We start from the raw sequence: 25,804 nt of genomic DNA, 5'->3' as shown, positions 1-25,804 counted from the left end.
GAGGCTACCCAAGAGGAAACCGCACATGATCAGGAAGTAGTCAGTGGTCCTTGGTTGGGTTATCTGATCATGGAAGCAAGGAGAGACCAGCTGTCCAACAACAACAGGCACATACCAGGCAGCCCTGCTTGCTGGGTCTTCATGTTCACGTGTAGAACACGTTAGTAGGATGTGTGCTGGGTCTTCATGTTCACATGTAGAACATAGTAGGATGTGTGCTGGGTCTTCATGTTCACGTCTAGAACACGTTAGTAGGATGTGTGCTGGGTCTTCATGTTCACGTCTAGAACACGTTAGTAGGATGTGTGCTGGGTCTTCATGTTCACGTGTAGAACACGTTAGTAGGATGTGTGCTGGGTCTTCATGTTCACGTGTAGAACACGTTAGTAGGATGTGTGCTGGGTCTTCATGTTCACGTGTAGAACATGTTAGTAGGATGTGTGCTGGGTCTTCATGTTCACGTGTAGAACATAGTAGGATATGTGCTGGGTCTTCATGTTCACGTGTAGAACATAGAAGGATGTGTGCTGGGTCTCTGGAAGCTCTGATGGAGAACATGGTAACATGTTCTGGTAAGACCCTGGACTGATTTCAGTACTGTTAAGAACCTGTAGGATTCTGGTGATCTCACTAATTTTGCCCTGCCTCTGCACTGTCAAAATAAAACAAATATTGTACATTCTTTGTGTCAAAACTGTCCACCCACAGCTGCAGTGCATTTTATAAAGACCTATTGTCATTTGAAATTGTACTCTGTCATCCTGACAGGCCCATCAGTCAGCTCATTGTTCTTTAGTTGCTTCCTAAAGTGAGTCTGTGGTTAAGCTGACCAGCCACACCAGCCCTGCTCTTCCTCTTACGGGACATGCGTACAACCCCTTTAAGGCCAACCAGCCTTGCTCCTCTTCCTCTTACATTAACACGTGCACAACCCCTTTAAGGCCAACCAGCCTTGCTCCTCTTCCTCTTACGGGACATGCCTACAACCCCTTTAAGGCCAACCAGCCTTGCTCCTCTTCCTCTTACGGGACATGCGTACAACCCCTTTAAGGCCAACCAGCCTTGCTCCTCTTCCTCTTACGGGACATGCCTACAACCCCTTTAAGGCCAACCAGCCCTGCTCCTCTTCCTCTTACGGGACATGCGTACAACCCCTTTAAGGCCAACCAGCCTTGCTCCTCTTCCTCTTACGGGACATGCCTACAACCCCTTTAAGGCCAACCAGCCCTGCTCCTCTTCCTCTTACGGGACATGCGTACAACCCCTTTAAGGCCAACCAGCCTTGCTCCTCTTCCTCTTACGGGACATGCGTACAACCCCTTTAAGGCCAACCAGCCCTGCTCCTCTTCCTCTTACATTAACACGTGCACAACTCCTTTAAGGCCAACCAGTCCTGCTCCTGCATTTTGTTGTCTATCGGTTACCTACGTCTAACTAAACACAGAATTAAGACTAATTGTTATCTCTGTTTAAAGGCAATTATGAGCGTGAGTAAGTTTGGCTCCAACCATCTTGAGCAATAACGATTGCCTTAGTCCAGCAGTCTACTCTTTTGCCTCTTATTTCTTTTGGGTTATCTGTAGATTGTGTTCTTTTGCCTGATATTTATTTTGGGTTATCTGTAGATTGTGTTCTTTTGTCTCCTTTGATCGCACGTGACCTCCTGGTCTTTGCATAGGATGCACCTATTATTAGTTGTGTGTGGCAGACTCCAGCCTCTTGTGAAGGGCTGACTGTATTGGCCTGTGAGGCGTGTGTATTAGGCAAGTTCAGTGTGAGTGCAGCGTTACAACACCGGGGTGAAGAAATCACTATTTTAGGATTCCATCAGATGGGGTGTGTAATATTATCATATTAAAGTGTGTACAGTAAGTGTTACAACACAATGGTGAAGAAATCTCTATTTTAGGATCCAGTCAGATGGGTTTGTGTGTGTGTGGAGGGGGTTAATCATTGTCATAGCACAGCACCTGCTCAGTCATTGGCTGGATCCCATTTCCCTTTGTCAAAGCAGTGAGCATTTTTAGGCAGGACTCAGGGGAACTGAATCCAGTCTGCTGAGGAGGAGACGACAGAATGGACAAGCTCACTATCTGGACCGGTAAATACCTTTATAAACTCTGATCTGATAAACAAATGCTTTTTCCTGAACTACAGTGCTCCACAATAGTCATCAATAATGATAATCAATAATGTTTGTTCTCTCCAGGGCTGGGCCTCCTGCTCTGTCAATTGGGTAAGTTTGCCCTCGACAGATTCTCTACTCTTCTGCAATCCGTCTCTGTCTTCTGTCATTATTCTCTACTCTTCTGAAATCTGTCTGTCTTCTGTCGTTATTCACTACTCTTCTGAAATCTGTCTGTCTTCTGTCGTTATTCACTACTCTTCTGTAATCTGTCTGTCTTCTGTCGTTATTCACTACTCTTCTGTAATCTGTCTCTGTCTTCTGTCATTATTCTCTACTCTTCTGTAATCTGTCTTCTGTCGTTATTCACTACTCTTCTGTAATCTGTCTTCTGTCGTTATTCACTACTCTTCTGTAATCTGTCTTCTGTCGTTATTCACTACTCTTCTGTAATCTGTCTTCTGTCGTTATTCACTACTCTTCTGCAATCTGTCTGTCTTCTGTCATTATTTGTGTTAATGTTTTCAGCAATGTTTTTAACATGACAGTGAAATTACAGTATGTCAAACTCTTGACCATTAGGGTGTGCAACTGACCTGGTGTGATGGTGTAATTCTTGACCATTAGGGTGTCCAACTGACCTGGTGTGACTGTGTAACTCTTGACCATTAGGGTGTGCAACTGACCTGGTGTGCTACTTCACCAACTGGTCCCAGTACCGGCCAGCGCCGGGGAAGTATCTCCCAGCAGACGTGGACCCAAACCTGTGCACCCATCTGATCTACGCCTTCTCCGTCATCAACGATGCCAACGAGCTGGTCACCTATGAGTGGAACGACGAGACCCTCTACAGCTCATTCAACGCACTTAAAACAAGGTGCAGACAACGCTGCCCCTAATGATACCATGTTGTAATCTGATGTACTTTTGAATACTACCCTACTGTGAAATTTAAAAAAAAAATCAAACATTTTTAAAAAATTCCCAGAAACCACAATGATATAACTTTTTTGTTATTGTCTAAAAACAGGAATCCCAATTTGAAAACACTCCTAGCTGTTGGTGGATGGAACTTCGGCACAGCAAAGTGAGTTTTTGTGATTTTTGTAGATCACACAAATGAAATGCAATCAATATGCTTCCTCAAAATAATGTACCATACAATAGCCCTTGTGATCAGTAAGCTTCCTCAAAATAAGGACAATGGCCTGAGCACAGTGGCCTTTGGAATACAATTGACATGTCATTTGCTTTGGTGTTAGACAGCATTGTGTAGATGCAGATGTAGCCTATTTGCTTTGGTGTTAGACAGCATTGTGTAGATGCAGATGTAGCCTATTTGCTCTGGTGTTAGACAGCATGTGTAGATGCAGATGTGACCTACACGCTGACTATCTCTCCCCAGGTTCTCCCGCATGGTGTCAACACCGGCCAACATGCAGAAGTTCATCCAGTCCTCCATCACCTTCCTGCGGAAGTACGGCTTCGACGGGCTGGATCTGGACTGGGAGTACCCGGGGTCCCGAGGCAGCCCACCTGAGGACAAGCAGAGATTCACCCAGCTGTGCAAAGTAGGGACGCTGGGTTAGGGACGCTGGGTTGGGTTTACCCAGCTGGGTAAAGTAGGGACGGTGGGTTAGGGACGTTGGGTTGGGTTTACCCAGCTGGGTAAAGTAGGAACATTGGGTTTACTGGGTAAAGTAGGGACGCTGGGTTTACCCAGCTGGGTAAAGTAGGGACGTTGGGTTTATGACTTGCAACCTCAGAGTTTCAAAGGCAAATAATAATCCCTAGTTAAAGGAGCTCTTCTGGTCTTCTCACTGTGTGTGTGTGTGTGTGTGTGTGTGTGTGTGTCGCTAGGAGCTCTTGGCGGCCTATGAGGCGGAGGGAAGAAGCACTGGACGTCCACGACTGATGCTGACCGCAGCAGTGGCCGCTGGGAAGGACACGATCGACGCCGGCTACGAAATCGCAGAGATCGCCAAGTACGTATTTCCCGTCTCTTGCACTGCAACAAGCAAGCTAATTTATCTGCCAATGGAACAAGAAAATGTTGCCTTCATTTAAGATGAGATTTAATATTTAAGACAATTTATTATAAATCTTATCTTTAATTAAGGCATAATTGGCAGATACATTTGATTGTTTTTTACGTTTTAATTTAAAAGGATTTTTACTTATTTTAAGTCAAATAATCTTACAAGAAAGCTCAAAGTAAGTATCTTCGTACTAAAAACAATACAACCTAGATTTTTTTTTTTTACCTTGATTATAACACTTGGTAAGATATCGCTTTTCGCAGCGTAAAAGTCATTCCGATTTTGGAAGATGTGTGAAATCTATTGGTTTTAGTTATAGCAATGTATAGATGTGTTATGAATGCAAAATGACTGGTTGTGTGGGTCGCAGGTATCTGGACTTCATCAGTGTGATGACGTATGACTTCCATGGAACTTGGGAGAGTTTCACCGGTCACAACAGTCCACTCTTCAGGGGATCGAAGGACACGGGCAAACTCATCAACTTCAACACGGTAAACACAAATATGACATAATCATCAACTTCAATACGGTAAACACAAATTGGACACGATTATAATAAAATTATATGACAAGGAAAGACTAGAGGCTAGCCTACTCACAAAAAGTCAGGGATATTTGGCTTTCAGGTGAAAGTTGTTGGCCTTTATTTCAATGAATTGTTTGAGATGAAATCACCAGTGAATGCTTCTATTTAAATGCCCTATTGTCATGATATAATGCCACTGTAGCTTTTTTGTGAGTAGTGTATGTAGTTGTAGAATGGACTCCACAGCGGAGTGTGTGTGTGTTGCCTGTGCATGTGGACATGGCGTGCACACACACTGCTAGAATTAGCATCAAGTTAGCATTCTGTACCGTCTACGCAAACAATTAAGGCTTGAGAAATTAGACATTTTAACTTTCTACCCTGTGTTGTGTTGTCTAGGACTTCGCCATGAAGTACTGGAGAGATCAGGGCGTCCCTGCGGAGAAGCTGAGGATGGGCTTCCCCACTTACGGCAGAACCTTCCGCCTCTCATCCTCCGACACGGGGGTCGGAGCGCCGGCCAGCGGAGCCGCTTCCTCCGGAACCTACACGCGGGAAGCAGGCTTCTGGTCCTACTACGAGGTGTGTGTGTGTGTGTGGTGGGGGAACCTACACACGGGAAGCAGGCTTCTGGTCCTACTACGAGGTGTGTGTGTGTGTGTGGTGGGGGAACCTACACGCGGGAAGCAGGCTTCTGGTCCTACTACGAGGTGTGTGTGTGTGTGTGTGTGTGTGTGTGTGTGTGTGTGTGTGTGTGTGTGTGTGTGTGTGTGTGTGTACCATAAAGAGAAGCTTAGATTCAACTTGCCATGCCATATCATTTGTACATATACCGTAAGTGATGACTAAATAAATAAATAAATGAGCACATTTCTCTTTCAGATTTGCACTTTCCTCAAGGGTACCAATGTGCAGTGGATTGCGGATCAGAAAGTTCCCTACGCTGTAAAAGAGAACGAGTGGGTGGGCTTTGACAACCACGAGAGCTTTGAGACCAAGGTACCAAGAGTTCTGTTGTGCTGTGTAACATGGCTTGTGTACTGAGTCTAAATAAGCCCAATGCACAGAGCGCTTCACTAACTGGGTCGGATCTCTGCAGGCCCGCTACCTCCAGCAGAATGCGTTTGGGGGCGCTATGGTCTGGGCTCTGGACCTGGACGACTTCAAAGGGCAGTTCTGTGGACAAGGCAACTACCCACTGATCAGCCACCTGAAAAGCCTCCTTAGCAGTAAGTCTATACAAAAGATTTAGATTAGATTATCATCCGTTCCTCTGTGTTCTCATGCTCCGCTCTCCTGACATCAGTGAACCAGTGGGACACAAACATGTTTACTGCAGTGCATAATGCAACACTAAACAGAGCACACTCACCTGCTGTGAAACAGAAAACAGAAAGTACTCACCTGTGCAAGACTGACCATCACTTTGCTCTTTCTCAGCATCGCCCTCCGTCCCACCGAACACCCCCGCTCCAGGACCGCAGACGACCCCCCCCGCTCCAGGACCGCAGACGACCCCCCCTGCTCCAGGGAAGAGGACCACAGCCAAACCCATCAGCACAACCACCACAAAGAAGCCGGGTCAAGAGTTCTGCGTGGGGAAAGCCGAGGGGATTTACGCCAACCCAGAGGACAGAGGAACCTTCTACCAGTGCGCAAGCGGCAGGACCTTTCTTCAGAACTGCCCTGCAACTTTGGTCTTCAAACAGTCCTGCAAGTGCTGCAGCTGGCCGTGAAGTGACCGCCTTCCACACAGCCACTGACCCCATACCTCTGAGGAGTCCTCGTGCTTTAGTTCACTTGTCTATCTTAAAACCAGCTAACGAGAACGGTCTTCTATAGTCTTGACTATCTCTCTTTGCAATCGTTTAGATTTCCTTTCGATTCAATTTAACTTGCTGTTGGATAAAAAGAAATAATAAAAATAGAAAAAAAGAATACTTAATACTTTGTCAAATAGTTTCATTTTAATAATGGAATAAATGTATGACTAAGAATCCTGTTTTGGGGTATCTATCTATTTATCTATCTGTAAATGCAAGGAACGTCTGTCTGTGTGTCTGTGTGTCTGTTCCACGCTTAACTCTCGAACCATCCGACTGCTCTCGAACTTGGTGGGTGTCATCCTAATGGCACGAGTGTGTGCAGTGCCAAATTTCCAAATGCGTAACTGTTACACGAACAAAACATGGCACATACATCGGCCACACAAGCTGCAATTGCCGGTTGTGCCTTAAAGAGAAACTATGCAGGATTGGCGATTTCATCTCCGGTGTCGGTTTCGGTTTTTGCTTCATTTTATGCTTGCACATTTCTCTGCAGAGCTTCCCTGACAGCTTTAGCGTGTATATTTATACATATATAGGCTATATATAAATATATAAATTGCAAGCGTGGTTCCTCTTGTTCCTTACGCGTCTCAGCCTTCCAGATGTAAACAAGGAGCGATCGCCTCCTGAACAAACTGCAACGTTGCAATAGCGGATCGGGACACTGGGGGCGGGAGGAAATATTACTGTTTTCGATAAAACTGGTCAGTCAAGCAAAACAACGATTTCTAAGCGATTTTATGACTATGAAAAAGTTGCATAGGGTCTCTTTAATCTCTCAACACTGTAGCCACTCCCCTTGCACACAACAGCACACCAGTCACTCCCTCACGGCTGCAGCTTGACTACAGACTGACCCGTAGCCTACTCCTGAGTTGAGTTTAGACTACATACATACATACATGAGGAAAGTAAACGTTAACATACATATACATGGGGGAAATAAACGTTAACTCTACAAACGTAACTTCACTACATGCGAACTGGGTTGACACGTTGCAACTTTGAATAGAACACACTACGTTGCATCCAACATGCCAAAACACTCACGTTTGGGAATGACTTCTACGGGCTCTGCACTAGTTTTTAATAATCAAACGACAGTCTTTTTAATTCTATTTTCTTTTATTCTCCAAATGGGAAAACTGGAGTTAGAAAAATGGATTTGATATTCGGCAGCAATTACTGGACACGGAACATTGACAGCCAAGTTTGGCATCTAAAGTAAAGGGGTCATTCCACGTCAAATCAACCAGAGCGTTATCTAAAGTAAAGGTGATGAACAGCACATGTGTGGGCTTGTACCCTTATTAAAGTACCACCTGCAATCAAGTACCACAACAAATGAAAACATAACAGACTTTCAACCTGAGACGATTGTTCCAGTGGCACATCCAAACATACATGACAGATCAGTCTAGTCCTTTCACACATTAGACACACTAATTCATTCATTACAGATCAATCATCAATCCTGTCACTCAAGCATTCAATACAGATCAATCATCAGTCCTGTCACTCAAGCATTCATTACAGATCAATCATCAGTCCTTTCACTCAAGCATTCATTACAGATCATTAGAGGTGGACACTTCTTCACCACCTTTCCAGATTCACAAAGGCCTGGAGCAGATGTCACTCTTCCCAACACAATCACACACATACTTACATACATACATACATACATACATACATACATACTTACATACATACTGCACATATTGTACCTGGCCTGCTCAGTCTCCATGCTGCTCTGTGCCACTCAATCAAATCTTCTGCATTATAATCACAATAGCTATAAATCATCTGCATATTCTCACTCCATCAGCAATAGTGCAACCAGGCCGCCAGGGTCCCGTCTCAGAGCGGAATATCCGCTGTGCTATTCCACCACCGTGTTGAATACTGCTGTGCAAGGACCACATTAGCTATTAGTCGAGTTCAATTCCAGCATAATCATTTGTGAACTAAATCATGGGTACGGGGCACAGGAGGACACAGCATGTGTTTCTGTGTAGTGAAGAGGTCATCACTACCAGACTACCAACTGCTCCTCCAATACTGCCACACAGTAGAAAGACATTAACCATGCAGGGACGTGGCTGTAAGGACATGGCCATGACGGAAAGACAACACCAGCCTGCAGCTCGCTGGGTCTTGTGAGAGCGGCAGGGGACGCTGAGGTGGTGAATGAGAACAGTGGGCCCCTTATAGCTCGTGCCCTGAGCTGTGGGGGGACGGGAGATCTCTGATGTCACAGTTTTGGATCAGTTTGATGTAGAACACAACGAGTTCCTCGTAGTTCTTAGCGGATATCCTCTCATTCACTCCGTGGAACCTGCAGGACAGAACAGGGCCCAGTGTTATCAAGTGGGAAACTTCCCATGGGAATATACGGAATTAACAGGAATAAATGGGAATTAATGGTTATAAACTGGGAATTTGTAAAATTGCAGAATAGTCTATAACAGGGAACTTAAATGCAGCTTGTGAATTACTACTCTGCACAGACACAAATCACATGCACACAGCAATCAGAATGGAGCTACTAGACATACAGGAAACCTATGGAATTGAGCTACTAGACATACAGAAAACCTATGGAATTGAGCTACTAGACATATAGGAAACCTATGGAATTGAGCTACTAGACATATAGGAAACCTATGGAGCGTTCATGCACATGGCAGATATCTGTCTCTGTGAAAATGTGATTGTCAACATCATCTCATGAGGGAATAACTGGTGAGAAACAGAGAAGAATTTCTAACAGTGACCCAATGGTGGGCTTGTCGTTACTTAACGTTTATATCGTAACGTAATATACAGTACGGCCCCTTTGCAACCCTAATAAGGAGAGAGCAACGGCCAAAGTTGCTTACAGAATAGGGAAAGAGCAACGGCCAAAGTTGTTTACATCAATACTCATAAAGTACTCAACAGCTAAAACGGGGCCCCAGCCATGGCGCGACTGGCTGGGGCACCTGCACTGCACGCCGGCGACCCGGGTTCAATTCCCGCCCCGTGGTCCTTTCCGGATCCCACCCCAACGCTCTCTCCCACTCACTCCCTGTCTTTCTCAACTGTCCTATCATTCAAGGCATAAAAAGCCCAAAAAATATACTTATAAAAAAAACCCAGCTAAAACGGGACAATATGTATCCATGTCACCCCATGCATCATCGAGCACAAATATCTGTAACCCAAAGGATCCTGGGTAAATCCAAGATGAGCAAATGTCATATGAACTGAGCCAATGGAGCGGTGGGAGCCAATGCCCACTAGACCCTTTGGCAGTTGCTAAACTTCAGTTTGGTATGGTAGTGCCACCAGCCAGGACAAACAACGGCTTGAGAGGGTAGTACGCAGGGCCTCTAAAATCACTAGCTGTATTCTGCCTACCATAACCTCACACTACAACACCAGAATTTCCAGGAAAGCCAAAAACATCATCTCTGACCCCTCCCATCTGTTCACACCCTTACCATCAGGGAGAAGGTACAGTAGTATCAGATGTAAAACATCACGCTTTAGGGATAGTACCTGTCCACAAGCTATTGGCCACCTGAGCATGCACTAAGCACTTTACGGTTTACTTCATAACCTGGCCTGATATCTCTTTGCACAACTGAACCGAGCTGTGGCTTTCTCTGTAACCCATGCACTTTTCTATGTGTGTTAAGTGTTGTTACCCCTGCTACAGTATTTATGTGCCTGTTTGGCTTCTGTCTTGTGATGCCGTGTTGTCATTACTGTGTGTTAACATGTGAGCATACCAAAGCACATTCCTATCAACTGTATTACTCTATTGCTGACATGGCTGTAATAAACTGGAACTTGAGTTTGATCCCTGTAGCAATGGAGGAGTCCAAATGAACGTTAAAGACCTCATTACCTCTTGGGGTCTCCTGGTTTGAACCATGTCGGAGCGAAGCGATAGATGTCTTTGGTCAGCTCTGTGTAGTGTCTGCTATCTGTGTTGCCCACACAGATTCCTACAGAACAGAAGGATGAAAGGGAGAGAGAGAGAGAGGGAGAGAGAGAGAGAGGGAGAGAGAGAGATAGAGAGAGAGAGAGAGAGAGAGAGAGAGAGAGAGAGAGAGAGGGAGAATAAGGACCATTCAGAAGTTACTGGCCCAGGGTAGGGCCACTTCAAACACACCTCTCCGCTCTAGTGGACGCACACACGGCCCACTCCACACACACACTCGGCCCACTCCACACACACACACGGCCCACTCCACACACACACTCGGCCCACTCCACACACACTCGGCCCACTCCACACACACACACTCTGCCCACTCCACACACACACACTCTGCCCACTCCACACACACACACTCTGCCCACTCCACACACACACACTCTGCCCACTCCACACACACTCGGCCCACTCCACACACACACGGCCCACTCCATACACATTCGGCCCACTCCACACCAGCACGCGGCTGTCCAGGGTCAAAGGTCACAGGTCACAGGTCACTGCTCAGGCCTCTCACCTGGCGCGATGGTGACCTGTGGGAACTGGTCCAGCACGGTCTTCTTGATGACCTGGTACCCAAAGGCCTTGGCACCGTAGGAGCTGACGGGCAGCGGGTCGAACCCGGTCAGGAGGGAGATCTTCACCCGCTCGTCCGCCACAGTGGCCTCTACAATGTCCAGCACCTGAGAGAGAGACCGAGAGAGAGAGAGAGAGAGAGTGCAGCTGATTAGACAACACAGTGGCCTCTACAATGTCCAGCACCTGAGAGAGAGACCGAGAGAGAGAGAGAGAGAGAGTGCAGCTGATTAGACAACACAGTGGCCTCTACAATGTCCAGCACCTGAGAGAGAGACCGAGAGAGAGAGAGAGAGAGAGTGCAGCTGATTAGACAACACAGTGGCCTCTACAATGTCCAGCACCTGAGAGAGAGACCGAGAGAGAGAGACCGAGAGAGAGAGAGAGAGGGCAGCTGATTAGACAACACAGTGGCCTCTACAATGTCCAGCACCTGAGAGAGAGACCGAGAGAGAGAGAGAGGGCAGCTGACTAGACAACACAATCAATCTCATCAAAACAAAATCATCAAATCAATCTCTTCTGTTTATTAATCTGATATCCATCCATCCATCTATTTACCCATCCATCCATGCATTCATGCATTCATCCATTCAGTCATTCATTCTTGTGCTGAATGGAAGCTCTCTATATGCTGCACATAACATTTGGTGTGCTGTGAACAGCTCTAGTGAACCAACCACAGATAAGCCCTCTGTTGACTTGAACTCTGACCTCTTTCAAAGTCTGTGCCGAGTGAATGCGGAAGTTGACGATGGCCTCAGCGTAGGACGGGAGAACATTGACCTGCAGAGCAGAGGAGAGCACAGCAGAGGAGGCCAAACTATATTACTATATACTACATATACTGTACATTGACCTGCAGAGCAGAGGAGAGGAGAGGAGAGCAGAGCAGAGCAGAGGAGGCCAAACTATATTACTATATACTTTATACATACCAGTATACTATATACTACATGTATATATATACATTGACCTGCAGAGCAGAGGAGGCCAAACTGATTCAGCATTCTAGTTCTCCAGGGACTAGACAAATGTGTTAACCTCCGATACTATGGCAACAAGAAGCACTTTACCTTTACGCCTGAATTAAACATGGTGATGACCGTAGTTGTTTTACCTTTACGCCTGAATTAAACATGGTGATGGCCGTAGTTGTCCGCACGAAGGCATTTGTGTCAGGTCTTCTCTCCATTACTCTGTACGTTCAGATAAAACACAACGTTAATACTCAAACAATATGAAGCCTCTTTGGTGTTCAGATAAAACACAACGTTAATATCCAAATAATATGAACTGTCTTTGGTGTTCAGATAAAACACAACGTTAATATCCAAACAATATGAAGCCTCTTTGGTGTTCAGATAAAACACAACGTTAATATCCAAACAATATGAACTGTCTTTGGTGTTCAGATAAAACACAACGTTAACATCCAAACAATAGGAAGCCTCTTTGGTGTTCAGATAAAACACAATGTTAATATCCAAACAATATGAACTGTCTTTGGTGTTCAGATAAAACACAACGTTAATATCCAAACAATATGAACTGTCTTTGGTGTTCAGATAAAACACAACGTTAATATCCAAACAATATGAACTGTCTTTGGTGTTCAGATAAAACACAACGTTAATATCCAAACAATATGAACTGTCTTTGGTGTTCAGATAAAACACAACGTTAATATCCAAACAATATGAACTGTCTTTGGTGTTCAACCTCCTGACCAATATGGAAGTGGCGTGTGTACGACCCGTTTCCTCTTTTCTTTAGCAACAATTTACAGCAGCATGGCCTGTGGAAAGGTATGTCTTAACTCTTACACAATTTACAGCAGCATGGCCTGTGGAAAGGTATGTCTTAACTCTTACACAATTTACAGCAGCATGGCCTGTGGAAAGTTTTAAACTCCTTACACACATCATGCTGCTCACCCTATGACCTGTACTCTAGTGACTAGTACATCTGCATCACTGTTACTCGCAACATATGCAGGACCTTTCATGACCTTTCATGGGGTCAATCATCCACAGGGTCTGGAAGTAGTGAGACTAACTCTTCTGTGTACTTGTAGTAGTGAGACTAACCCTTCTGTGTACTTGTAGTAGTGAGACTAACCCTTCTGTGTACTTGTCGTAGTGAGACTAACCCTTCTATGTACTTGCAGTAGTGAGACTAACCCTTCTGTGTACTTGCAGTAGTGAGTTTAACCCTTCTGTGTACTTGTAGTAGTGAGACTAACCCTTCTGTGTACTTGCAGTAGTGAGTTTAACCCTTCTGTGTACTTGTAGTAGTGAGACTAACCCTTCTGTGTACCTGTAGTAGTGAGACTAACCCTTCTGTGTACTTGCAGTAGTGAGTTTAACCCTTCTGTGTACTTGCAGTAGTGAGACTAACCCCCTGTACTGGTATTAGTGGGACTAATAGTGAGACTAAGCCCTGTGTGCAATGGTGTGAACTGTACAGTAGTAATCTGATTCCTACCTGTTCAGCAGAGGCGTGAACAGCCAGAGGTTGGACATGATGAACCTGAGGGGAAGGCCAAACTAGCGGGCAGCAGAGACACAGAGCAAAGGTCAAAGGTCAACACGTGTGCATGTGCATAACAGCATTATTTCATCTGATAAAATAGGTGCAGAACTGGTCCTGCTGAAACATATGGCAATGTGGATAAGACAGGCCGTGGGGCCAGAGCATTACACTGTGAGCCAGATGCTCAAATGTTCCTCGTTCAGGGCCTAAGCCAAAGAGCCTGGGCATTGGGTTATCTTCTAGCCTGCAACAGGAACACATAGACCAGCACGGCTCTTAGTTCAGCTGCCACGCCTGTCACACACTCTACACACTCACACAGTCATCAAACTGTCCAACTTCCCAGTTCCCAAGTCTACAAACATGCATGTCTATGAATTATGAACACATTTAGTCTGTTCTCCACACACACACACACACACACACTTCAAGTCCTCTCTTACCGTTTGACGGCAGCGGCGAGGATGCCGATACTGCCCTCTGCTGGAGGCATAGAGGAGTGTCCAGGAGCGGTGGCGACGCTCAGCTTCACTGTTGCTTGGCCCTTCTCACTGATCCCAATCCTTCACACACGCACACACACACACAGACATATGCATACAGTATGTACGTATGAACACACATACACACAGACATACAGTATGTACGTATAAACACACATACACACAGACATACAGTATGTACCGATAAACACACATAGACATATGCATACAGTATGTACGTATAAACACACATACACACATGGACATATGCATATGTACATATAAAGACAGAAATAATAAGCTAGCTGTGTGTACATGAGAAGGCCAACAGCACAAGAGACAGGCTTCTCCCACTAACAAACATTAAAGGGGAACCTGACACAATTTCAGCTTAATAAACCCATTTAGAAATTATTTGGATGATTAAATGATCTGGTCTGTCACCAGGCCTTGCAACATTGGAACTTAAGAGAAGTGAGAAACAGGAAGCTCGTTTTAAATCGTGTTTCTTACCTCGGAACATCCACATTGTTCTGCTGAACTTATGCTTCCGCTAGCTCGTAAACAAATCCATGTGCTTTATCGTGACTTTTTTCCACAATTAATAAGAAATAGCATGCACACTTTCTCCAGCAGAGGGGGAAATATAGCTAATCCTGCCCATCTGGACCATGAGGACCAAGAAGGAGGACAGACATACTCGACCACGAGTGTCCGCCGATGATGATGGTGGTGTGTGTGTGTGTGTGTGTGAGTGCGTGCGTAGTTGTGGTACGTAGAGGGTAGCAGGTCCGTGGAGGTGTGAGTGTGTGTGTGTGTGTGTGTGTGTGTGTGTGTGTGTGTGTGTGTGTGTGTGTGTGTGTGTGTAGTTGTGGTACATACAGGGCAGCAGGTCCGTGTAGGTGTGTGTGTGTGTGTGTGGTACGTGTGTGTGTGTGTGTGTGTGTGTGTGTGTGTGTGTGTGTGTGTGTGTGTGTGTGTGGTACCTACAGGGCCGCAGGTCCGTGTAGGCCGCTGATGATGCCGTCCAGCACGGCGAGTCCCTCGTCCAGAAGGAACTCCAGCTCCACGCCGCGCTCCTTCAGCGCGCTGACCATGTTGACCGCACCCTGCAGGCCGTTCACCTGGGACCAGACGAGACGAGCGCACACCGGTCAGCCTCCCCACTACACACACACACACACACACCACTACACCACTACACACACACACACACACACACCACTACACCACTACACACACACACACACACACACACACACACACACACACACACACACACACACACACACACCTGAGACCAGACGAGACGAGCGCAGGCCAGTCAGCCTCCCCACTACACACACACACACACACACCACTACACACACACACACACACCTGAGACCAGACGAGACGAGCGCACACCGGTCAGCCTCCCCACTACACACACACACACACACACACACACACACACACACACACACACACACACACACACACACACACACACCTGAGACCAGACGAGACGAGCGCAGGCCAGTCAGCCTGACCACACACACACACACACACACACACACACGCCTGAGACCAGACGAGACAAACGCACGCCAGTCAGCCTGACCACACACACACACACACACACACACACACACCTGAGACCAGACGAGACGAGCGCAGGCCAGTCAGCCTCCCCACTACACACACACACACACACACCACTACACACACACACACACACCTGAGACCAGACGAGACGAGCGCACACCGGTCAGCCTCCCCACTACACACACACACACACACACACACACACACACACACACACACACACACACACACACACACACACACACCTGAGACCAGACGAGACGAGCGCAGGCCAGTCAGCCTGACCACACACACACACACACACACACACACACGCCTGAGACCAGACGAGACGAGCGCAGGCCAGTCAGCCTGACCACTACACACACACACACACACACACATACACACACACACACACACACACACTCACCACTACACGCACACACACACACACACACACACACACACACACACACACACACACCTGAGACCAGACGAGACGAGCGCAGGCCAGTCAGCCTGACCACTACACACACACACACACACACACACACGCCTGAGACCAGACGAGACAAACGCACGCCAGTCAGCCTGACCACTACACACACACACACACACTCACCACTACACACACACACACACACACACATACACACACACACACACACACACACTCACCACTACACACACACACACACACACACACACACACTCACCACTACACACACACACACACACACACACCTGAGACCAGACGAGACGAGCGCACGCCAGTCAGCCTGACCACTACACACACACACACACACACACACACACACACACACATACACACACACACACACACACTCACCTGAGACCAGACGAGACGAGCGCACGCCAGTCAGCCTCCCCACTACACACACACACACACACACACACACATACACACACACACACACACACACACACTCACCACTACACACACACACACACACACCTGAGACCAGACGAGACGAGCGCACGCCAGTCAGCCTGACCACTACACACACACACACACACACTCACCACTACACACACACACACACACACACACACTCACCACTACACACACACACACACACACACACACACACTCACCACTACACACACACACACACACACACACACCTGAGACCAGACGAGACGAGCGCACGCCAGTCAGCCTGACCACTACACACACACACACACACACACTCACCACTACACACACACACACACACACACACACACACTCACCACTACACACACACACACACACACACACACACGCCTGAGACCAGACGAGACGAGCGCACGCCAGTCAGCCTCCCCACTACACACACGCACACACACACACTCACCACTACACACACACACACACACACACACACACCTGAGACCAGACGAGACGAACGCACGCCAGTCAGCCTCAGCACTACACACACACACACCAACTCACCACTACACACCCTGCCACACCAACCGACCCCTACACACACACACACCAACTGACCCCTGCACATCCTGCCACACCAACTGACCCCTGCACATCCTGCCACACCAACTGACCACACAGATTTAACGATGTGCAACGTGCTCCCATCACCAGGGATGTAGTGGAGGCTAAACATAAGTAAACACAGTTTATCCACCTCTGAAATATCAGAAATAGAGTTTATCCACCTCTTATTAGAGTTTATCCACCTCTCAAACGACTTTATCAACCAATTGCAACTTTTAACATAAACAATCACAGTGTATTATCCACATTCACAATATGTATTTTCATCACCAATGTATGAATGATTTAACACCATTGCTATTGTTATAAACATTGGGCAATAACTCCCAACATCACCAAACATGTTCTGAATGCCTTTTTAAAACTCCACCCAGTCCACCTTGCCGTGATCTTACTGAACTCATAGCTCAGTCCACCTTGCCGTGATCTTACTGAACTCATAGCTCAGTCCACCTTGCCGTGATCTTACTGAACTCATAGCTCAGTCCAGCTTGCCGTGATCTTACAGAACTCATAGCTCAGTCCAGCTTGCCGTGATCTTACAGAACTCAGTGGCCACTGCACCTCTGGCCATTACATGGACTGGACAGGTCAGGCAGGGTGTCATGCAGTGCAGTGTCGGCGGTGTGCAGTTAGCTGTGGGCTCCGTGTGTGTGGCACTGGCAGCATATTCACATGTGGTGTGTGTGTGTCTCCTCAGTATCATGGTTTACCAAAGAGGAGTCTACAGCATGTGCTCACCTCCTCGTCATGGCCCAGGCCAACGTAGAAGCCTCGTCGCGGCATATAGCCCTTCGCCAGGAGAAACTCCAGGGCCTCCAGAATCCCCTACAGCAAACACGTCACATGGTCAGGCCAGGGCTTGGGAACAGAGGAGTAGCTAGTACAGATCAACACAGAATGAGCATCAAGACAGCTAAACAGTTAGCTCCTCACCATGACAGACTGCTTGTTATCAATGGTCCCTCTGCCATAGATGAAGCCATCGATCTCTTTGGCAGAGAAGGGAGGGGCATCCCAGCCATCACTCTCATTGGCTGGCACTACGTCAATGTGGGCCAACAGCATGTAGGGCACCAGGGAGAGGTCGGTCCCCGGCACCCAGAAGAGGTGGCTGTAGTCTCCCACCACCTCATGCGAAACCAAATGTGAGGAGAACAGTGTGGGGAACGCTGCCGAGCGGAAAAACACAGCGTGTTCAAAATCATTATGAATTTGAATTCCCCCTTGTTTGGGGATCAATAAAGTATCTATCTATCTATCTATCTATTACACGCAGGGTCCAGGAAGTCGATAACGTATGATAAAATGTAACAGAACAGGACTTCATTGCAACACTGTCTGTCTGTAACATTATCAGTGCTTTAGTGTGTGAGGTGTTCAGAATCAGGCGGCACCTTTTCTCATCAGCCGATAGAACTCTTCAAGTGCAGTGGTGTTGAGGTTAGTTTCTGAGTATGACACGGTGGGGATCCGAATCGCCTCTACAGTGACACATGACAAACAGGAGGAAGACACACGTAGTGTCCGTTAAATTCACTGAGGACACATGCAGACAGTCAAATGAGTTCATTTGCGTCGCGGCAAATACAGCACAAAACTGTCCCAGCATATAGCGCTAAAGGCAACATACACGGGGTCTTCACGTGATTGACGAGATTATTGCCTACATTTCCGCGAATCAGTATTGGCAATCAATACATTTATTCCCAAATGAATATTTTGTGACTTTGGCCACATGCATTTGAAAGAAGATGCCTGCAGAGTAAACTTACCTTTGAAATTGGCAATGAGCCGCTGTCTATATTCACTGGTTATATTAGGGGAGATATGGTCGGTCTTCTCCCACCGTGCCAGCTTCAACTCAGTATTCACATCCAACGAAATTGTCCTCACCGTAGCCACGAGAATTGTGACAGTGAAAACGAACAATAAACTCAAGAAAACAACTTTCAAAAGCCTCGTAATTCGTAGACTCACGCTTTGGCCTGTCATTTTTCAATTCTGAATGACAGTGAATTGTTTACCAGCAAAGCCGGTGCGTTATGACGCACGGGCGCCCCCTGCCGCGTTGGAATGGATGTCATCGTTATGGCTTGTTGTTGGGGCCGTTTGCCTTTTTAAGCGATAGTCTAGTCGTAATTTCTTGAACCCAGAAATGTTGAGTACCCTAAAGTTTTATTGCAGAAATGTAATCTATAGGCCTAATAGATGGAATTTAACTTGGTTGCCTAAAGTTGCACTTTGGGCAATTTGCATAATTAGCATAAATATATAGGCAATTAAGGTGAATAGGGTGCAGGTGAATAGGGTTAAAAAATGTAAATAATAGATATCACTATGAAACTTTCTTAGTTGGTTACTTGTGCTAAGATGAGAAAAACATTTATTGCATGTTTTTTATATTTTAATGTTTACATATGCAAATGAGGCCATGTCTCATTAAACATGCGCTTATTTGCATACTGACAAAATCAGATTGTTTAATAATAAAGTCATGCTCAAAATATTTTTTTCCAAGGGTAACATGTGTACTTGGGGTCTGAGTTGGTGAAAACCTTTAAGGAACCTGTCAGGAGGCAGTGTTGACCTATGGACAGACGGATTAAGAAATTAGGTGCTCCATGCAAAATAACTATAACAGCATGCACACACACGCAAACCTACAAGAACTGTACATAATATGCAAAATAACTATATCCAGCATGCACACGTATACAAATACACATTAACTTTATACAAGAACTATATACAACATATAAAATAACTATGACATTTTAAAGGCACAGGAACAAGATGTTTTTGTACGGTCACAATTATGACAATTGGGATTAAATGGGTCAATGGGTTAACACTGCCTCCTTACCAGGTTCCTTTAAAGGTTTTCACCAACTCAGCCCTCCAAGTATACATGTTTACTTTGGAAAAAATAAACATTTTGAGCCTGGCTTTATCACACTATCTGATTTTGTGCGTATGCAAATTAGAGCCTTTTTAATGAGATATGGCCTAATTTGCATATGTAAACATTAAAATATTAAAAACATGCAATACATTTTTTTCTCATCTTAACACAAGTAACCAACTGAGAAAGTTTCATAGTGATATATATATTTTTTTTTTTTTACCCTATTCACCTGCACCCTATTCACCTTAATTGGCTATATATTTATGCTAATTATGCAAATTGCCCAAAGTGCGACTTTAGGCAACCAAGTTGAATTTCATCCACTAGGCCTATAGATTACATTTATGCAATAAAACTTTAGGGTGTACTCAACATTTCTGGGTTTACTATTGGGCCTATGGGGATTACGACTAGACAACGATGTGGGCTCCAACAATGGCATTCAAGTTGAAGTTTTCATACAGATAGTGCGTTCATTCATTACATGAACATTCAAAATAGATACACACATATATTTCGCAAATACTTTATTAAGGAACATCAAAATAATTTGAACACATACAAAAAAAAACATCAAAAAATTCCTGAAAATGTATGTAAATCTGTAAAGGATCCAAAACCTTCCACTGTTACATTGTTGAATAAGACCATGTTGACTATTTTGTTCCCCTTGATTTTCCTCCGGGCAAGAGGCTTCACACAGGTTCGAAATAATGAACAACGTGACATTCAGACGTATAGTGATTTAAACAAGCCGTCTCCTGTGGACCAAAACAAACACACAGCTTTTAATCTAGGCGAATAATACGGAAGAAAGGCCCAGCCGTATACAGATTCCTCACGCTGCGGTCAATGCAGACCACTCTGGAGGAACACGACCAACGGCAGTGCTTCTTCTCTGTCTTAAAACTTCATCGTCCAACTCATTCACAAGTTAAAATGTGCTGACTGCTTTCTGTCTGTGTGAGGCAGTGTGACTCCATCTCTCATCTTTAAACAGAGGGAAGGACATGAATTGGTGTAAAACTGTATAAAACACACAGGGAGAGGTGGAGCGGTGGAGAGGTGGAGAGGTGGAGCGGTGGAGCGGTGGAGAGGTGGAGAGGTGGAGCGGTCGGGTCCCTCTACTCCCCCAAGATAGGGGGCGCCGCAGCATCAGCCATCACGGGCGCGTCCTCCAAACCGGACGCAGCCAGCTCCAGCTCCTCCCCCGCCGCCGCCGCCGCCGCCTGGGAGAGTCCGTCCAGCAGCAGGGTCAGTGGGCTCTCCAGCGCCCCCTCCAGGCCCACGTAGGCGATGAGGAAGAGGAGCGCGGACACCAGGACGAAGATCAGCAGCTGCACCCACAGAGGCACCTGTCGCCGCTGCACCTCCTGCTGCTCAGCAGAGTCGGGGCTCAACGGGGCGTCGGGGTACTGGAACTGCACCGGCCGCCCTGCCGCCCCCTTTATCGGCCGCCGCCGCGTCGCCCTGGAAACAGAGGGGGGGAGAGGGTGGGGGGGGGGGGGATAGAGAGGGGAAAGAGAGAGCAAGAGAGAGAAAGAGGGAGAGAGAGAAAGTGTAGATGCAGCGTTAAGTGTGTGAAACAAGTGGGGAAAAAGCTGTTTTAGCAACAATTTAGGACCAACATGCTGCCAGTGCCAATATGCTGACCTAGCAATGCTAAAAGGAGAACTAGCTCCAGTTTTAAGCAGCTAATTGAGTCTCGGGGGGGATTTCTGTGAACAAATGTTTAGATATCTTCTCTGTACTCGTTTTCGGTTCCTTCCTGACCGCCACTTCATCGTGTTGAGTCTGACTGGAGAATGGATGCTGATATTTTGGTGTGTAGGTTTCACTCACGAGATGCCAGTTGGCGTCTTCTCCATCTCTGGGAATATTTCCATGAGGACATCTGTGACGGGCACTTGACACTGTAGAGGACACAGAACAAGGACACTGTAGAGGACACTGTAGAGGTCACAGAACAAGGACACTGTAGAGGACACAGAGCACAAGAACACTGTAGAGGACACTGTAGAGGTCACAGTAGAGGACACAAGAGAACAAGGACACTGTAGAGGACAGAGAAAAAGGACAAGAACACTGTAGAGGTCACAGAGAACAAGGACACAGTAGAGGACACAGAGAACAAGGACACTGTAGAGGACACAGAACAAGGACACTGTAGAGGACACAGAACAAGGACACTGTAGAGGTCACAGAACAAGGACACTGTAGAGGACAGAGAACAAGGACACTGTAGAGGACACAGAGAACACTGTAGAGGACACAGAGAACACTGTAGAGGACACAGAGAACAAGGACACAGTAGAGAACACAGAGAACACTGTAGAGAACACAGAGAACACTGTAGAGGACACAGAGACCACTGTAGAGGACACAGAGACCACTGTAGAGGTCACTGTAGAACACAGAGAACACTGTAGAGAACACAGAGAACACTGTAGAGGACACAGAGAACACTGTGGAGGACACAGAGAACACTGTAGAGGACACAGAGAACACTGTGGAGGACACAGAGAACACTGTGGAGGACACTGTAGAGGTCACAGAGACCATCAGGGGAGAAGCAGAACCATCAGCCACCCGTGACACACAGATGAGCACAAAAGGTATTAACATGTGATCAGTGGGGAACTCACTAATAGTCTATTTCAACAGCTGGACAAAGCGGTTAAAACAAACTCTACTGCCTTAGTAATGAAGCACTGTACAACAGCAGAGCCTCTGAAAGGCAGAGGAACTCCAGCTAGCTTCATCCACTGAGGAATTCCATCCCATGACCCACAAGCATATGAGCTTTCAGCACACAGCACAGATTACCATCCAGGTCACGCCACTAATACATACGAAGGATTAGGAATCCATGAAGAAAGCACACACACACACACACACACACACACACACACACACACACACACACACACACACACACACACACACACACACACACACACACACACACACACACACACACACACACACACACACACACACACACACACACACACACACACACACACACACACACACACACACATGAAAGGCTTCTCTGAGACTGAAGTTGTTCTGATCTGGAGTTTGGCAAACTTCCTCTCCAACATGACTGAATGGAAGTTCTCTCTAACCCCCACAACGCCTCAACCCATCACTCAGCACAGTTCACAGCGGAGGTCTCCGTCAGAACCGTTAGAATTGATGCTACGGTAAAGAGAAACTCAGTCAGAACCGTTAGAATTGATGCTACGGTAAAGAGAAACTCGGTCAGAACCGTTAGAATTGATGACACAGTGAAGACAGAATAAATCTTCAGTACAACTCTCTGGGAAGCTTCAGCAAGTGTTCAACTGATGAACTAGTGTAGCAAACAAAAGAACCCTTTCTGAGAGCTAAACCCACTCCGCCAGTGTGCCCGGGTGGAGTGAGTGGGTGGAGTGAGCGGGTGGAGTGAGCGGGTGGAGTGTGAGCGGGTGGAGTGTGCCTGTGTGGAGTGAGTGGGTGGAGTGTGAGTGGGTGGAGTGTGAGTGGGTGGAGTGTGAGCGGGTGGAGTGAGCGGGTGGAGTGTGCCACTCTGATATGATGTGAGAGGAGAGGGGGGCCAGGTGAGGGGAGAGGGGGCCCAGGTGAGGGGAGAGGGGGCCCAGGTGAGGGGAGAGGGGGCCCAGGTGAGGGGAGAGGGGGCCAGGTGAGAGGAGAGGGGGCCAGGTGAGAGGAGAGGGGGCCAGGTGAGAGGAGAGGGGAGAGGGGGCCCAGGTGAGGGGAGAGGGGGCCCAGGTGAGGGGAGAGGGGGCCCAGGTGAGAGGAGAGGGGGCCAGGTGAGAGGAGAGGGGAGAGGGGGCCCAGGTGAGGGGAGAGGGGGCCCAGGTGAGGGGAGAGGGGGCCCAGGTGAGAGGAGAGAGGAGAGGGGGCCCAGGTGCGTTTCAGAGGCAGAGAGCCCAGACGGCCCCACTGAGGGCTGAGCAGGGGAGTCCCTGGTCCCAGAAAACAGAGGTGTCCGTAGGAAACAGAGGTGTCAGCAGGAAACAGGAGAATGAAAAGGATCAATTAGGAACTAAACAAGTACGCTCATCTGATGGCGGAGGTCTGACATGGGTGGGGAGTAGAGGAGGGAGCGGCCCGTCATCGTGAATTTATCCAGCACCTGTGGAGGCATGAAGAGACCTATAGACACATGTTGCACCTGTGGAGGCATGAAGTCATGTTGCACAACCAAACCAAACCCCCCCCCAATAAAGTCACTACCAAACCCCCCAGATCAAGCGAACAGGATGTCTGTTCTGGTGGGATCTGATCTCAACACCACGACTGACCCGCCTTCCACAGGCCTCTGGTCTCCGATCACCACTCCATCTATGTGGCGACGCCGGCTGGGTCTTTGGGCTAGAACTCCGATCACCACTCCAACTATGCAGCGACACCAGCTGGGTCTTTGGGCTGAAGCAGCGCTTCTTCTCAATCTACAGTTGGTATAGAGGCGAGTGTTGTTATCAGGAGCAGTACACCTCCTAGGGCTCTGTAGTGAGAATGACCACTCTAACCCAGCACCACAGTGCTACCTACCACACATTAACCCAACACACCTTAACCCAACACCTGAGCGCTACCACACATTAACCCAACACACATTAACCCAACACCTGAGCGCTACCACACATTAACCCAACACACTCTAACCCAGCACCACAGTGCTACCTACCACACATTAACCCAACACACCTTAACCCAGCACCACAGTGCTACCTACCACACATTAACCCAACACACCTTAACCCAACACCTGAGCGCTACCACACATTAACCCAACACACCTTAACCCAGCACCACAGTGCTACCACACCTTAACCCAACACACTCTAACCCAGCACCACAGTGCTACCTACCACACATTAACCCAACACACCTTAACCCAACACCTGAGCGCTACCACACATTAACCCAACACACTCTAACCCAGCACCACAGTGCTACCTACCACACATTAACCCAACACACCTTAACCCAACACCTGAGCGCTACCACACATTAACCCAACACACTCTAACCCAGCACCACAGTGCTACCTACCAAACTTTAACCCAACACACTCTAACCCAACACCTGAGCACTACCACACTTTAACCCAACACACTCTAACCCAACACGTGAGCGCTACCACACATTAACCCAACACACTCTAACCCAGCACCACAGTGCTACCACACTTTAACCCAACACACTAACCCAGCACCACAGTGCTACCACACCTTAACCCAACACATTAACCCAACGCTACCACACATTAACCCAACACACCTTAACCCAACACCTGAGCGCTACCACACATTAACCCAACACACCTTAACCCAGCACCACAGTGCTACCACACATTAACCCAACACACATTAACCCAACACCTGAGCGTTACCACACATTAACCCAGCCCACCTTAACCCAACACCTGAGTGCTACCACACTTTAACCCAACAGCACACAACCCACTGTGAGATCAAGACTACCACCAGATTTGCTCGAGAGGAACACAACTCCCCTCCTCCACCAGCTGGGTCATGGAGAACACAGGGGGGGCTGCAGTGAAGGCGGGGGGGGCTGCAGTGAAGGCAGGGGGGGCTGGAGGGGGGGCTGCAGTGAAGGCCGGGGGGGCTGGAGGGGGCTGCGCTGATCTGTTCCGGCCTTTCACCTGCAACAGGCACAAGTTACAGCAG

General features: G+C 47.3%; 3 protein-coding genes and 1 long non-coding RNA gene across 4 annotated transcripts in view; 1 reads left to right on the top strand and 3 right to left on the bottom strand.

Moving 5' to 3' along the window:
* The first annotated feature begins 1,984 nt into the window (after positions 1-1,984).
* LOC134088061 (acidic mammalian chitinase-like) lies at positions 1,985-6,639 on the top strand. The gene is made up of 11 exons (XM_062541968.1): positions 1,985-2,101; positions 2,210-2,236; positions 2,798-3,002; positions 3,156-3,212; positions 3,531-3,696; positions 3,986-4,110; positions 4,535-4,658; positions 5,093-5,275; positions 5,576-5,692; positions 5,793-5,922; positions 6,134-6,639. Exons 1-11 carry the CDS (start codon positions 2,077-2,079, stop codon positions 6,427-6,429), a joined length of 1,455 nt encoding a protein of 484 aa, XP_062397952.1. The 5' UTR covers positions 1,985-2,076; the 3' UTR covers positions 6,430-6,639.
* Positions 6,640-7,854: 1,215 nt separating this feature from the next.
* LOC134088060 (N-fatty-acyl-amino acid synthase/hydrolase PM20D1.2-like) lies at positions 7,855-19,222 on the bottom strand. Its single transcript, XM_062541967.1, has 13 exons — positions 18,967-19,222; positions 18,589-18,675; positions 18,128-18,363; positions 17,933-18,019; positions 15,094-15,227; positions 14,065-14,184; positions 13,790-13,865; positions 13,574-13,635; positions 12,207-12,285; positions 11,801-11,872; positions 11,028-11,193; positions 10,418-10,517; positions 7,855-8,860 (listed from the first exon to the last, which is right to left on the bottom strand). The coding sequence occupies exons 1-13, from the start codon at positions 19,184-19,186 to the stop codon at positions 8,731-8,733; spliced, it is 1,569 nt and encodes a 522-aa protein (XP_062397951.1). The 5' UTR covers positions 19,187-19,222; the 3' UTR covers positions 7,855-8,730.
* Positions 19,223-20,611: 1,389 nt separating this feature from the next.
* LOC134088145 (lamina-associated polypeptide 2, isoforms beta/delta/epsilon/gamma-like) overlaps positions 20,612-25,804 on the bottom strand; it is an 11,124-nt gene continuing 5,931 nt past the window's right edge. Inside the window, exons 5-10 of the mRNA XM_062542075.1 lie at positions 25,632-25,779; positions 24,413-24,561; positions 24,166-24,243; positions 21,942-22,012; positions 21,205-21,569; positions 20,612-21,172 (exon numbers count right to left, since the gene is read on the bottom strand). Of these exons, the coding sequence (XP_062398059.1) occupies positions 21,224-21,569; positions 21,942-22,012; positions 24,166-24,243; positions 24,413-24,561; positions 25,632-25,779 (792 nt within the window). The 3' untranslated portion in view covers positions 20,612-21,172; positions 21,205-21,223. The remainder of the gene's footprint in view (positions 21,173-21,204; positions 21,570-21,941; positions 22,013-24,165; positions 24,244-24,412; positions 24,562-25,631; positions 25,780-25,804) is intronic.
* The window catches only part of LOC134086940 (uncharacterized), a 2,355-nt gene continuing 2,265 nt past the window's right edge, over positions 25,715-25,804 (bottom strand). The window contains exon 3 of the long non-coding RNA XR_009939786.1: positions 25,715-25,779. This is a non-coding gene — a long non-coding RNA (uncharacterized LOC134086940). The remainder of the gene's footprint in view (positions 25,780-25,804) is intronic.

This window comes from Sardina pilchardus, chromosome 7 (genome assembly GCF_963854185.1).
Source record: "Sardina pilchardus chromosome 7, fSarPil1.1, whole genome shotgun sequence".
Taxonomy (NCBI): Eukaryota; Metazoa; Chordata; class Actinopteri; order Clupeiformes; family Clupeidae; genus Sardina; species Sardina pilchardus.
Note: the sequence above shows the minus strand (reverse complement) of the source record. Positions and strands in the feature narration are given on the sequence as shown.